The sequence below is a fragment of the Apiospora kogelbergensis genome (assembly GCF_038363985.1).
Source record: "Apiospora kogelbergensis strain CBS 113332 chromosome Unknown utg000010l_segment0_segment0, whole genome shotgun sequence".
Classification (NCBI taxonomy): domain Eukaryota; kingdom Fungi; phylum Ascomycota; class Sordariomycetes; order Amphisphaeriales; family Apiosporaceae; genus Apiospora; species Apiospora kogelbergensis.
This window is the reverse complement of record NW_027117427.1, coordinates 197,733-211,328: the sequence shown is the minus strand read 5'-3', so window position 1 is coordinate 211,328 and position 13,596 is coordinate 197,733. Positions and strand designations below refer to the sequence as shown.

Sequence of the window (13,596 nt, the reverse complement as noted above, 5' to 3'; positions counted from 1 at the left end):
CTTGTCCCCCAACCGAAGCGAAAGAGGTCTTCATATGCGACATCCGCTCGCTCAGTGACGCCCGCGAATTTCCCACTTGCAATTTCTAACGAATACCAGCCTGCGGCTAGTACAAGCTACCCTCCAAAGTGTGCGGCAATCATTGCACATGCTCTTTCTCTTCTGCCTTCGGGATCCGCACTGTTGTCGCCGTGATCAGCGCCCCGGTTAGTGCGGCCGCCAGACCGAACCACCATATCGCCCTAATGCCTGCCAGTCCAATATATCCCGACGGAAGCATCTCGACCTTGGTCCCGATTGCGCCGCTGATGCTTGTCATGACGGCCACGGTGAGGTTCTGCACCGTGACCAGTAGGCTCCCTGCAGCGCCCTGGTAGCTCCGCGGCACACTACTCGTAATGAAAATTGCCGCGGCCGCAAAGCTCATGTCGGGGCCAAAAGTCGCAAGGGCGATTCCCGGCATTGAAAGCGCCCAGTAGTTGGATGCCGGGGTCTGCGGGAGGAAAAAGACGGGCCCAAGAGCGAAAGCGACCATGCTGGCGGTGAAGATGACATGGCTGGGCACAACGTGCAGGGTCTTGGAGACAACGTAGGCGGCGAGAATGCCGACGAGGCTATTCGGGAGTAGGTAAAGGGCTGTTTTGAGGGGAGTGGCGTCTTGGTAGCGTTGCCAAAACTGGATGGCGTAGAATTGCCACGCACCGCCTGAGATCAAAGCCTCAACAACACTAATCAAATATCTCGAAAGGGGAGGACGAAGACTTACTGTACGCTCCAAGGCCGAGAAAGTAGGAGACAAGAAGGAAGCCAAATCCTGGCGTCTTCCAGAGGCGGTTTGGGATCAGGGGACGTGCGACCCGGTTCTCAACGAAGTAGAACCCGACAAGCATGAGAAACCCAGCGATGATGGAACAATACGTGTACGAATTCCAACGCGCCGAGGAGCCCTGCGTGAGACCGAAAATGACCAAGGTACATCCGATAGAAGCCAGACCAGCTCCGATATAATCGAAGTGGCGTATTGACGGCGCCTCGGTCTCGAGGGTATCCCTAGCCGGGCGCAGAAATGGAATAGTAAGCTGAGCCGCAAGCGTGAAAATTGCGAGGAGGATGGCCGTGCTGCCAAATATCCATGGGAGTCGCGAGCTCAGAGCGCCGGACTGCAGGCAACCAAGCCAGTATCCTACGGGGGAAAAGGCGGCCATGAGACTGAAAACCTGCGTCTTGCGGATTCCGGGACTGTACACGCGACCTAGGATGCTCATCGAGGCTGACACGAGCACGCCGGCGGCGAGACCCTGCATAGCCCTCGCGCAGAAGAAGAGCACTTTGAGGCGTGGGCTGATAGCAAAGGCCGCGATCACGTTCCACATTGTTGCCCAGAGGAAGGCGCCGACCATTAGTGGTTTCGGCGGCGTGAGGTCAGCCAGTGAGCCTGAAATCACTACGGACAAGCCGCAGGGAAGCATGGATGAGCCAAGGAGCCAGGGGATTTCCGAGGGCGGGATGCCGAGCGCCTCCCCGAAGACGGCTTGGGTCACGGCGACATGGCCGATGAGGAGTGCTGAGACTAGTTGGCTACCTGAACAAGTGAAAACGAAGACGACTTCGGCGAAGAGATTGGGGAGCTCTGGGGGCACTCCTTGGGCGATGAGGAGCTGAGGGTTTCCGTCCTGCTGGGCTAGACCTTGACCTGCGGGGGTTTGCATGCAGCCGAGCTCGACTGCTGCATTGGGGTCCGACTCAAGGCCATGGACCGAAGTTGCCCTGTCCAGAGGATGCCCTGGCATTGCGCCTTTGGCGTCGTCGTTCTCACTTGCCATACCTTGCCCAATAATCCGGTCATCTGGCACATTACATGCCTTCAGAGTGTATGGTGACGGAAGGCATGCTATCGAATGATTTCGTGCAGTTTATCTCTTAAGCGAAGCCGGCGCTGGTTTTCTCCGGTGGCACCAATCCCTGTTGCCTGGCGAGTGCCTAAGCGACTACCAACAGCGTCAGAGGTAAGTACGTAGAGGCATGGGATGGCAATTCCGGAGAACGCCCATAAACGGCCGAGGATGCGTTCGCTGGTACATGCAGACGCTTCGTTATGCATGTGCTCAAAAAGACTTTTGGTCCTTGACGCAATCATACGAGATGCGTCTTGGCGGCTTCGAGACCTCTCACCGGACCATTTCCCCCGGTTACACCTGTAAGGTGGTGCCAGCCCAAAGGCGGCATCCATTTGAGTGACATGCTTCATTTTGGCTCGACGAGGAATCCACGAATGTGAGGGGCAGCTTACGGAGGTTGTTCCGATCGCTGATGAGATCAACAGAGACTTGATTGTGTAGATAAGGCCATTGCCAAGGGTGCCAAGGGTGCCTGTCTTTGGTTTGAATGGCATGCTTGGGGAAGCAAGTGGATTTCCGAGGGGTAATCTGCGTTCTTCTATCCCCACCCCCCGCATGGACTAGGGGAACCCACGAGGCTGCTGCTGAACGACTGACCATGCAGATCATCCAGCATTGCTACATTGATGCCCTTAACAAGCCGGCGTGTAAACGTCGTTCTGGCCACGATGTACACCATGAGGGCTTCATCATATGGATTGCTGGCAATGTTATTTTGCTTTCTCCGCATGCTGACGACCGAGGGTTTGTCGCCTCCTAGAATAGCTTACGGGAAATTCCTAACGATCTACCCGCAATCCCGTCTTGTCTTGGGTGAATGTAGAAATATTTCAGCCAGCATCCGTTGACGGTATTCTAGGAGGATGTCGTTCTTGTTGGCTTTCTTCTCGAGCGGCCCTGGACATGGCGTGTCAGTGCCATTACCGAGCGACCAGTCAACTCAGCAGCAACAGATTGACTCTGCATACTCTGAGATAACTCATGCGTACTCAAAGTTCTTGCCCCTTATGAGTTTCGTAAATAACGCGAAGATGAGCGGGGAAGACGACCCCGTCGTTTAGCGGGAATGGGTAACCCAGCGTACTCCGGGGGTATACCATTATCCAATTCGGGCCAAGCTCCGTGTCATAGCCCGTATCAACCGATGCATCGCCGTCGTCTGATCGAGCCGGTGGTGTCAATATGTCTCCCAGTTCAGACAGCTCATCGCTAGTGTCATGATACTTCTCGTGATCTGAATATTCGGAATCAAAGCTCATCTCTTAACTCCAACAGAGTACCGTTTGCTCGACACCTAATGGAAGTCCTCGCCGCCTGTTTTGCCCCGCTCAATGCCATTGATTACGAAATGAAATGCGACCCATCGCAGAAGAACCTGACGGGCAGCTTGTAATACAGCCACTACCTGTTCTAGTGTACAGGGTAGCGTGGCGATCAGCGGGGTAACATGTGTACCCGTGCACATTACATATATTACCAGGTGCCCTGCGAAACATTCCAAGAAACCTTAGCAACTCCCATACGCAAACCCAGCAACCCTTAGCCACCCGACTCCGCCGATTCTCTTCATCATGGCTTGTACATGTATTTCTTGTGTTTGACCCGGACGGAGATGTTGAGTTGATTCTGCGGAACCCAGAAGCACCTTTCGCAAAATGGGATGAAGACCAGCATCCGTGCAAACCACTCGCCTCAGCTCTGGCCAAGACGTCTAGCAAACAAGAAAAAAAGCTAAGAAGAGGTCGAGTAACGAATTGTTCTTCGATCTAGACGCTCCTAGTATTATGCATACGTCTTCACCTAACGGGCCTCCCGCCCCCCTGAGATTATCGAACTTTCCTTTATCGACCCTTTGCCCTCTGTATCCACTCCCTGGTACACGCTCCACTTACGGGAACCACCCCATCCGAAGGCACTTCAATTCCCGCATTCGACGATAATGGTACCAATGATAAGAAAGACGTTGAAGTACGCATGCAACTCTCCTCGAGGCGCTTAATATTAACTTCTACATACTTCAAGAAGATGCTTCAAGGTTCCTGGGAAGAAAGCAGATCCTATACAATAGCGGCATCTGAATGGGATACTGCTGCTCTGATTGTCTTGATGAACATCATCCACGGTCGAAGCCGGAAGGTGCCCCGGCTTGTCAGCCTTGATCTGCTTACCAAGCTAACTGTCATCATCGATTATTACCAATGCCTTGATGTCCTTGAAGTGTATGCCGATTGTTGGATAAAAAACCTGGACTATCACCTCCCAGAAAGATGCGGCAGAGATCTTATTTCGTGGATTGCCGTGTCCTGGGTATTCTCCCAGGACAGCCTTTTCAAGCTGTAGCGAATGTCGCTATCAAAGGGAGTGTTGGTCCACTTCAAATATGGGGTCTCCCCATTCCACAGCATATTGTTGGTAACAATGGTGGTAAATGTAACCTGGATTCAACTAGGGGCAATTGCATTAGCGTGGTTGTAGCGTGGTTGAAACCGACTTTCAACACGGGCTGCATTAGGGCGACCAGGTTACTCATCGTTTATGACAGTGAATCTCAGTCCACAGCGTTCTGCAATCTGTTGCTGTAACGATGGTTCATCAATGATTCAATTCCCATAATTACACTACTACAGCATACATGTTGCCAATCACTTATTTTCTGACCAAAAATTAATAGCTTCATGGGCCAAGAACAGTTCATGTGGCACTGCAAGCGGACAAGCAGTTCCTGGTGCTGTATAAGCCGCCACAAGTGCATTTGTACACCTTTGTCATGATTGTAGATTTAAGATGCTCATGGTATCCAGATAGTAAACATCGAAAGAATGAAGTTTATATGCTTCATCATGTCCCCTGACAAAGAGATCACTCCACATGCGACATGTGCTTCGGCGGTGAAACATAAAGAATCAAGCTGGCCCCAAGATGTGTGCGGCGCAAAACACCTGGATACCGCTGCCAACGTAACTGTTGTCAGGGTAATGTTCCCGGCAATCATTACCCACCCTTGTGGGCTGACTGGCAATTACATGGGCTTTTGTCACGCATCGCAATGCGCGGTGGTCTGCCTTCGAGCCAATACCTTGCCTGATAGCCTCAGCCAGGTTGATTTTTTGATAGAAGGTTCGGATTTCATTGTCGAAGGCCGCTACGAGATTGCCCGTACCTCATCCACGGACAGCGCCACGAGGGGAAGCCCCATCATGCCCTTTTGAGCATGACGAGGGACATAACTGATCAATTCCGAAATGAGGCCTTTTCTGCCGCGCGTAGATGTTCTTTCTCACCTCAATGGTATCTAGCGTGTTGAGCGTGTCGCCCACGAAACGTTTCTCCTGCGTCGATAGCACGATTCGGTTTTCATGAACCAGGTTCACGTTTTGCTTGTCGCGTGTCGTGCTATGGCCGTCCCGCTTGCTTCCATTGACGCAAGGTCGCTTGGACAAGCCTTTTTTGCGCCTGCGTTGCGCATTGCAGTCGTTCCTCCAAGGCTTGTAGCCCATCCAAAGCAGGCTTCATCGGAACATTGGCGGACGCCCTAGCCTCCCTTTTGCGTCGCCGCATAAGTCTCTCTTCCATCTTGTTTGTGCGCAAAGTAAATGATTTTTGAATACTGGGTTGCGCTTGCAAGCGCACATTGTCTGCTTGTAGAACTTCTCCTTGAAGGACCGAACACAACTGGTGACTATTCGGAGTTGATGAAGGATTGGCTGAAGAGAGACTCGAGCCCGGTGCTGGTTTAGAATGTGCTCGCCGTCGTAACTGGCATGGTCTTCTAATGGTGGGAAACTGCTGGGGCCCCGAGAGTTGAGACGTACTATGTTCTGAACTCGTACGAATTATTGCCTGTTGTGAGGAGCATGCATCATCGCTCCTTCTAGGCAAGTTCTGATTCGGTATAGAATTATGTGCGTCGGCAGGGCGGACAGATTGTGGCCATGGCACCATAGGGTGTTGATTCTGACCGCATTGTGAGTTGAAGAGAAGAGCACCCTGAGAACGGAAGACTGGATGGAACGTGCCCTGCGCATTGGTCAGTTGGGAAGTCGATAGCTTTGGGGTTTTCGCTCGCCGTCCTAAGTCGTTGGATTGAGCTTAATAAATTGAAAACAATCGACTTCGGGCGACCGAGAGAGTACGGAACGTGCCAGTAACTTCCAGCTCATGGAACAAGCTCACCTCAGATAACGCGCACTGGTTAGTTAATGCTGCTGAGGGTATAAAAGGTGCTGTGTATTGACTAGTCGTAGCCCAAGCTTGCTCGTTGAAGAGATCTGGTAAGTCCAGACTACTGAAATCCCCAATAGAACTGTGGAAGGGAAAAGGCTCCGTACACGACGCGTTGTGAACAGATTCCATTGTTGTTTCGTTCTAGTTACAGACTGTCCCTCGTTTTGATGATAGTTTACGAAGTAAAAGAGGCTGTTGGATTCTGTTCGTGGTTAGCGGAGCGGATAACAGACGTCATATTGACAATGCCCCGCACGGGAGCTAGCTAAGCTCAATCGCCAAACATCTAAGTACATTGCCATTTCGAAATGCTCATTCTCGTCCACCACGTGTGCGGCAATTCGTTTGGCCGGCCGCCTTTGGCACAACTCAACGTGAGACCGTCAGTAGCCAAGTAGCGTGGGCGGGCCAAATCTCAGCTGGGCATCGGCTCTCTGGCAAGGAAAGATGCAGCAATTGACTCTCTCATTGGGTCGGTATGCGGCCAGATATAATATCAGACACGTTGTGCCTCATCTAAGAAAGGGAGGTACGAAGTATTTCCACCATGGTAGGGGTTCACTATCCTGCCAGTAAAATTCAATTCCATCCTGTGTGTCTTGCGGACCAAATCCTTCAAAAGCAGCGTATTCCAAATCCATCTCCCATTCAACACACTGTTCCTGGTCGATGTTTTCTAGCGTAATACAAGCTAATGTTTCCACGTTTTTCGGACTGGGTTTGTGTCGAAGAATCGGCGGGTTTCGACCCATGGTGATCGCATTGTAGAGTAGGACAACAGTGCTGATGGGGCACAGCTTCGCCCTTTCCGGTGGCCATCTTCAATTGGGCTTTGATTGAAGCAAAGTAGTCGGCCAAAGATGTGGGCGCTGCCGAAATGCCCACCACAGTACCTGCTCTAGTAGGAACCTCTCTTATTCTACCGATTTTCCACAGGGTAAATCGCGGAGAACTTGCCTTGGAGAGCTCAGTTAAGGCTTTCTGATTTGAATTGGGTTTCAACGCGGCATAAGGTGTAAATTTGTGCTGTGCACGTCGAAGTTGGAGGTGTATAGAAATGAGCTACCATGGCGAGGAGGAGATACAGAGGACAAGTTCAGTTTAAACGTTGGAGACCCAACCCCACCATTAGAACCTTGCATCCGTTAGGCCAGTCCTATTCCCCGCATGTCACTCACGCACGTCCGTGACTGCTAACTCAACCGCAAACTTTACAAATGACGAGTTCAACCATCGTGAGGGTAGATAGGTAACTTGAGTCTAGCTTTTGACAGTAGTAATGGGATTGCGCGGAATAGATGGGTGGCGTCTCGCAAGCGTTGAGTGTCCAAAGGTGGAATGTATCAGTGTCCTAGATGTACGGCAGTCGAGGAAGACAATTGAGCAAGTATGCAGTCGTGGTTAGAGTGAGCGATTCTTGACACACACTGCAGTACACCACAAGATAGATGCCACAAACGATAAAGTTTCTATGACCAGGCGTTCTATGATATACCACAATTGTAACCGCGACAGTAAAGTTAAGACGGTTGGCAATGGGAGGGAATTGAAAGTTTTGGCCTGGCTGCCGCTGGACGCGCGCCTCTTCTGCGTTAATCTCCTGCGTTAACTGGTATAATGAGTATTATGGGAGGTTTTGCTCCTGGAGGGCCGCCTGCCCGTGGAGTGGACATATAAAGGAACCAATGTAGTGCCAGTCCTAACCATAGAGGCTCCCGCCCTACGACTAGGATAAGCCAATTAAGTCAATAACGAGGTGTGATTGCCAGGCACTAAGCTCCGTCTAACGGTGGTTCAAGCTACTGTTGCTGTTTTGGACCGATTCGGCCGCTAAGGTAGGCAACAGTGCCAATCCTGAGCAAGATCCTGGCCCCCGCCTATGGACTCTATTTCTGCCCGTGCCCGAACGAGACTTATCCTGCGTTAAGACGACCTCAGGTTGCTACTGAGAATCATCTCCAAATTTGTCTCGTGCTGATTGCGACCTGATGAGCGGCAAAGCAAAAGATGTTTTGGGTCCGCAAATAAGAATCGTTCTAGAACTGCATAAAGTTCTTTCTGCCAGCCCTTCATTCGCCTTGACTATATGCATTAATTTTTTCTCCGTGCCAACTCTTTTGTGTTCGAGCGCTTTTGCATACATTCTGCTGTTTGAGTTCGGCTTCCCCCATTGACATGGCATCTCATAGGTGCGGTCCGAGCTGTGATTACGGTGGGGTTTGGGGGAAAGGTGGGATGACGTTAGTGTGCCACCATGTACGAGATGACTTCATTGTCACGTCGCCCTCTGGGGGATCCGGCTGCTTTACTAAATGTAGACAACTTACAGTAAGTAGGGGCACTTTGTTATATCAACCCGCGCTGCCCATATCTGCCTTCCCTTCATACAGTGCACCACCCGTCACGTTATCCTCTCTAAGATTGGCTGTCGACATGCCCGACTTACCAGGAAGCTGCTATTGCCAGGCTATACGATATACTGTCACGTTGGACGACCTCGAAAAGGAAGCAAGAACCAGCATCTGCCATTGTGGAAACTGCAAAAAGTTCACGGGTTGTAATTATGGCATCACAACTAAGCTGCCAAAATCATCGTTTAAGATAACGCAGGGTAACAGCCACGTCAAGATCCATGAGGCGGATAACGGAAGCGGCATTGTCCTGCACCGGGAGTTCTGTGGGACGTGTGGTGGACCCCTCCTGGAATACGGAGTAAGCTATCTTCACCTTGTGAACTGGAATGAAGCTCAGAACTGTTCTCATAGTCGAACGCGGGCGATAATATGTACGTGTTTTATGGTACCATGGAGGACCACGCCAGAAGGCAGATTCAACCGAAAGGGGAATTCTTCTGCAAACTGCGCGATCCATGGATGCCAGAGATCCCAGGTAGGTTCCTCGTTCATATATGTATCTAAGCTACAAATACTAATAATAAATACGGGCCCAGGGTTATTTCAGAAGCAGAAAATCAATGAGTAACACAACTTGGAAGTGCCGAATGTGGTAGAGGTTTATCTTCGAAAATGGTCTAGAGGTTGGAGTAAGTATGATGGATGCGCATGGCGACTAGCTAGTTTTTGAACACCTTATGGTAAGATACCTTCATAGGGTGGCATAGTTGGATCGCAGGGAGAAATGGCTTTATAGTGTTAGCTGATTAGCACAAACGCTCGTGAGATCTCGAAGCTAGTCACGCCATGATTAGACGGATGTTGAAAGAAAAGTTGCATTTTAGTAGTAACTCGCTGCTGGACATATTTGACTTACCCGATGCCAAATGATCCGCCCAACACAATGACCATCCGGCCGTCGAGATCATGCATCTCTTATTTGGGCTTAACGCAGTATGAAGGGCAGACTGCATATATAATGCTGTGTCTATAACTAAATCTGCTCTCGAATCTTACAGAATGAGAGAAACCCGAATCTAGTTCTGTGATCCATGAAACACCTAGCTAATAGGAACGACCAGTGTCTTCTAGAATAAGAACAAAATATACTAGAGATAGTGGTCTATTTTCTAAAATGGCTTGTGTGCGCAGTAGGAGCCGCAAAGTTAAAGTGATGCTCTTGGCACACAATAAGCCTTTGATTGTTGCACTTTAACTGTAGCTACGATCGGTTGAGTCCCACTAGCTCCACTCCTATTTAGCCTATTTAGCTTGACTCGACGGGGAAAGCTCCGCACATTCTCGAAACCCGGACTGAAAGCTCCATTGAACAAACGAAGGTTCCTACTGGAGCAGGACGTCCTAGCTTTAGACGCTACTGTCTGTGATGGGCAACTAGGCAGCGCTAGTTGCTCAACGGCCCAATCGAAGATGGCCACGGGAAAAGACGAAGCTTTGCCCCGCCAACACATTTATCCTACTCTAGAATGCGATTATCATACATACACCCGACTTGTTTCTGCCTGATAGGTCGAAACCCGCCGATTCTTTGAGGAAAGCCCAATCCCCTTCAAAAAAGAAAGTAACATCGGCTTGTGTTGCGCTAGAAAATACGGACCAGGACCAGTCTGCTGAATGGGAAATGGATTTGGAATACGCTGCTTTTGAAGGGTTCGGTCTGCAGGACACCCAGGATGGAATTGAATTGTACTGGGATGATAATGAACCTCTTCCATGGCGGAAATACTTGATACCTCCATTTCTTAGATGAGGCACAATGTGTCTGATATCATTTCTGGCCGCATACCGATTCAAATAAGAAGTCAATTGCTACATCTTTACTTGCAAAGGAGCCAGCCGTGAAGAACTCCAAGCGTTTTCCTTGCCACAAAGCCGATGTCCACCTGAGATTAGGCCGGCCAACGCAACTTGGCCACTGAAGGTCTCTCGTTGAGTCGCAAGGCGGGCCGGTCAATCGAATTGCTGCACACGTGAGCGAGAATGAACATTTCGAGATGACCTTCTTTCCCAACGTAGATGGCTCCCTTTGCCTATAATGCCTATAAGAACATATCTAAGAGCTGCATCGACGGTACGGGCACATCTGGTAAGTCCGGCGTTTCAGGTAGTGTTTTTGCCCGGGTTGAGCTGACTTCGGGATTCTTGTTATGCCCTTGTAACGGCGACTTTTAAGATGCTTCTCGCCGATCTGGACCGATGGTTACGTTGACAGAAGCTTTTTATATTCCCTGCCAAAACTGATCGGATGAGGACGTGGGCCAGCTCCATTATCGTAGCTCATCTCGAGGTGCGGCATGTGTGTATTGCATCGGGCTTAGTGGAGAGTATTACCTTATACGGACTGAATTGCAGAGCAAGCAAAGAAAAGAGTTAAAGTGTTATCTCGACGTTCCCCATTCTGGGAAGCTGATTGCACAAGCACTAAATGCCAATGTGAGCCTCGAAAGAGCGAGTGGAGCTTGTTAAATCATTCAAACTAGTGTCTAGGTTCCCTCTAGTCCTTGATGCCATTGCCACAAGTGTAGATCCGGTGCTTGTACTTGACAAACTCATTTTAGACCTAACAGTGACAGCACGCATTATTTAGCAAACTTAAAGGAGCGAGTTATACTTCTGTCTGTCTAGGTAATGTCTCTTGAACACGTTCCTCATCACCTATAATCAGCTAGCATCATCACCCAAACCCGTGATCAGTGGGAAGCACAAGGTTACAATAGGAAGAGAGGGAGGCAAGAGGGAATGATTATTATGTATCATGCCATGTATGTACTTTGGATGTTTCGCGATTGAGCTTAGCTAGCTCCCGTGCGGGGCGTGGTGGATATGACGTATTGATCCGCTCCACTAACGTATGGGCAGTGTCCAACAGCCTTTTTTGCTTCGCAAACTATCACTAAAACATAGCACTGTCCAGAACGAAACAACAATGGAATCTATTCACAACGCGTCGTGGGCGGCACCTTTTCCCTCTTGCAGTTCTATTGCGGATGTCAGCGGGCTGGACCTGCCAGATATCTTCAACGAGCAAGCTTGGGCTGAGACTAATCAATACGCAGCGCGTTTTATACCCTCGGCAGCACTAGCTAACCACTACACGTTACCTGAGGTGAGCTTTCCCTATGAACTGAAGCGACTGGCCCGTGCCGTACTTTCTCGGTTGCCGAAGGCCGATAATTTCTAATTCACCAAGCTCAATCCAACGACTTAGGACGACGAGCGGAAATAGCCAAGCTAGGATTCTCGATATCCTAACTGACCAATGCGCAGGGAACATTCCATCCCGTCTTCCTTTCCGAAGGCGGTCTTCTCTTTCATCCACAATGCGGCCAGGATCAACATGATATGGTACTATGGCCACAATATGTCCACCCTGCCGATGCACACAAATCAACGACACAACCCTTGCCTAGAATGAGCTACGATACATGCTCTTCCTTACGACAGACTACGATTCTCACAAGTGCAGAAGATCGTACAATCCAACTTTCGGGGCCCCAGCCGCTTCCCACTATTGGAAGATCCTGCCAGCTACGACGGCGAGCACAACCTAAGGGAACACCAGTCTCCGTTCTCTCTTCTACCGATCCTTCATCAATTCCAAATAACCACCGATTGTGTTTGGCCCCACGAGAAGTTCTGCAAGCAGAAAATTGCGCTGGCAAGCGCAACATGAGGCACATGAGTATGGCACCCCCAATCAAGATTGCACGCAACTCCAACCCAGCTTTCGCACATCATTTACTTTGCGTACACACAAGATGGAGGAGAGGCTTATGCGGCGACGCAAAAGGGCGGCTAAGGTGCCCGCCGATGTTCTGATGAAGCGTGCTTTGGATGGGCTCCAAGCATTGGAGAAACAACTGCAGTGCACGACGCGGGCGCAAAAAAGGCTTGTTCAAGCGACCTTGTGTCAATGGAAGCAAGCCGGGCGGCTGTGACACGACACGTGACAAGCGAAACGCGAACTTGGTTCACGAGAATCGAGTCGTGCTATCGATACAGGAGGAACAGTTCACGAGCGACACGCTCGAGGACGGCATGGTCGGGTATCCCCACGCGGCACTGCCCTCGGTGGAGGTCGCGGGCAGTGTCGCAGCGAGCCGCAACAATGAAATCCGAACCTCTATCCAATAAGATCAACCTCGCTGAAGCTATCAGGCAAGCTATTGGTTCGAAGGCAGACCACCGCGCATTGCAATATTGCAATGCGTGACGTATGTCCGCATGTGCCCGAACGTATTATCCTTTACGCGCGCGTAGGATATTTTCCAAGCATTTCATTCCTTTTCACCTCAGTCCAAGCTTCACAGGTCTGTACCAGAACCCGAGCCGCTACCATCGCCTTCCCGTTCCGAAAAGCTTCGATCACCTCCCCGCCCTACCCCGAATCGCAAAATCCCGCAAACACGTCGTCTTATCATCCCACACCCAACTGCCAGTTTGAGAATAACTTTGTCCCTCCCATGATCGCCTGGCCCTGCCCACCCATCTAGCTCCGCTGGATCCGCGACAGCCCTTATCAGCCACGGAGCGATTGCAAGGAGACGGGTTAGTGGGTGTGGTGGGGAGCTATGCGGGAACGATTCGAAGTCGATGATGGCAGGTGCGCATGGCAGCGGAAAGCAGCAGTCCAAGATGTGCCTTCCTACGCGGTCGAACATTGCCTGTCTGAGATGCCGCGGCTCTAAGATCAATTGCGAAAACAATGGCGGAAGGAGTCACTGCGATAGTTATATTAAGGCTGGCAAGGAGTACACTGTGACGCCCCCGGAGACCAAGCCGACGCCGACCAAGTGGAGCGGGCCATCTGTCGACATCAAACAAGACAGAGATGGAAATTCCGACCGAAAGAAGCCGAGGCGAGTTGATGACATCTCCCAGATGGACAATTGAAATTCTCCAAGATCAGCATGATGCTCCTCGCCATTTCTCTCCATGCGGAAGGAACAATACTAGGAACTGTGAAACCCAGGAGAAAGCTGGGCCTGGAATGTCAGTAGTCATCTTCAATCACATCGTTCATAGTCCAAAACACATACATGGGTCCCTCTCCACAATGT

The 13,596-nt window shown here is 50.5% G+C and overlaps 3 protein-coding genes across 3 annotated transcripts; 2 read left to right on the top strand and 1 right to left on the bottom strand.

Moving 5' to 3' along the window:
- Positions 1–139: 139 nt before the first annotated feature.
- PG998_014218 (uncharacterized protein) lies at positions 140–1,790 on the bottom strand (the record flags this gene model as incomplete). Its single annotated transcript, XM_066881034.1, has 2 exons — positions 140–705; positions 767–1,790. The coding sequence occupies 2 exons, from the start codon at positions 1,788–1,790 to the stop codon at positions 140–142; spliced, it is 1,590 nt and encodes a 529-aa protein (XP_066723886.1).
- A 9,672-nt stretch (positions 1,791–11,462) lies between these two features.
- Positions 11,463–12,670, top strand: PG998_014217 (uncharacterized protein; the record flags this gene model as incomplete). Its single annotated transcript, XM_066881033.1, has 3 exons — positions 11,463–11,642; positions 11,804–12,336; positions 12,403–12,670. The coding sequence occupies 3 exons, from the start codon at positions 11,463–11,465 to the stop codon at positions 12,668–12,670; spliced, it is 981 nt and encodes a 326-aa protein (XP_066723885.1).
- Positions 12,671–13,132: 462 nt separating this feature from the next.
- Positions 13,133–13,429, top strand: PG998_014216 (uncharacterized protein; the record flags this gene model as incomplete). The annotated part of the gene is made up of 1 exon (XM_066881032.1): positions 13,133–13,429. The coding sequence occupies one exon, from the start codon at positions 13,133–13,135 to the stop codon at positions 13,427–13,429; it is 297 nt and encodes a 98-aa protein (XP_066723884.1).
- Between the last annotated feature and the right edge of the window lie 167 nt (positions 13,430–13,596).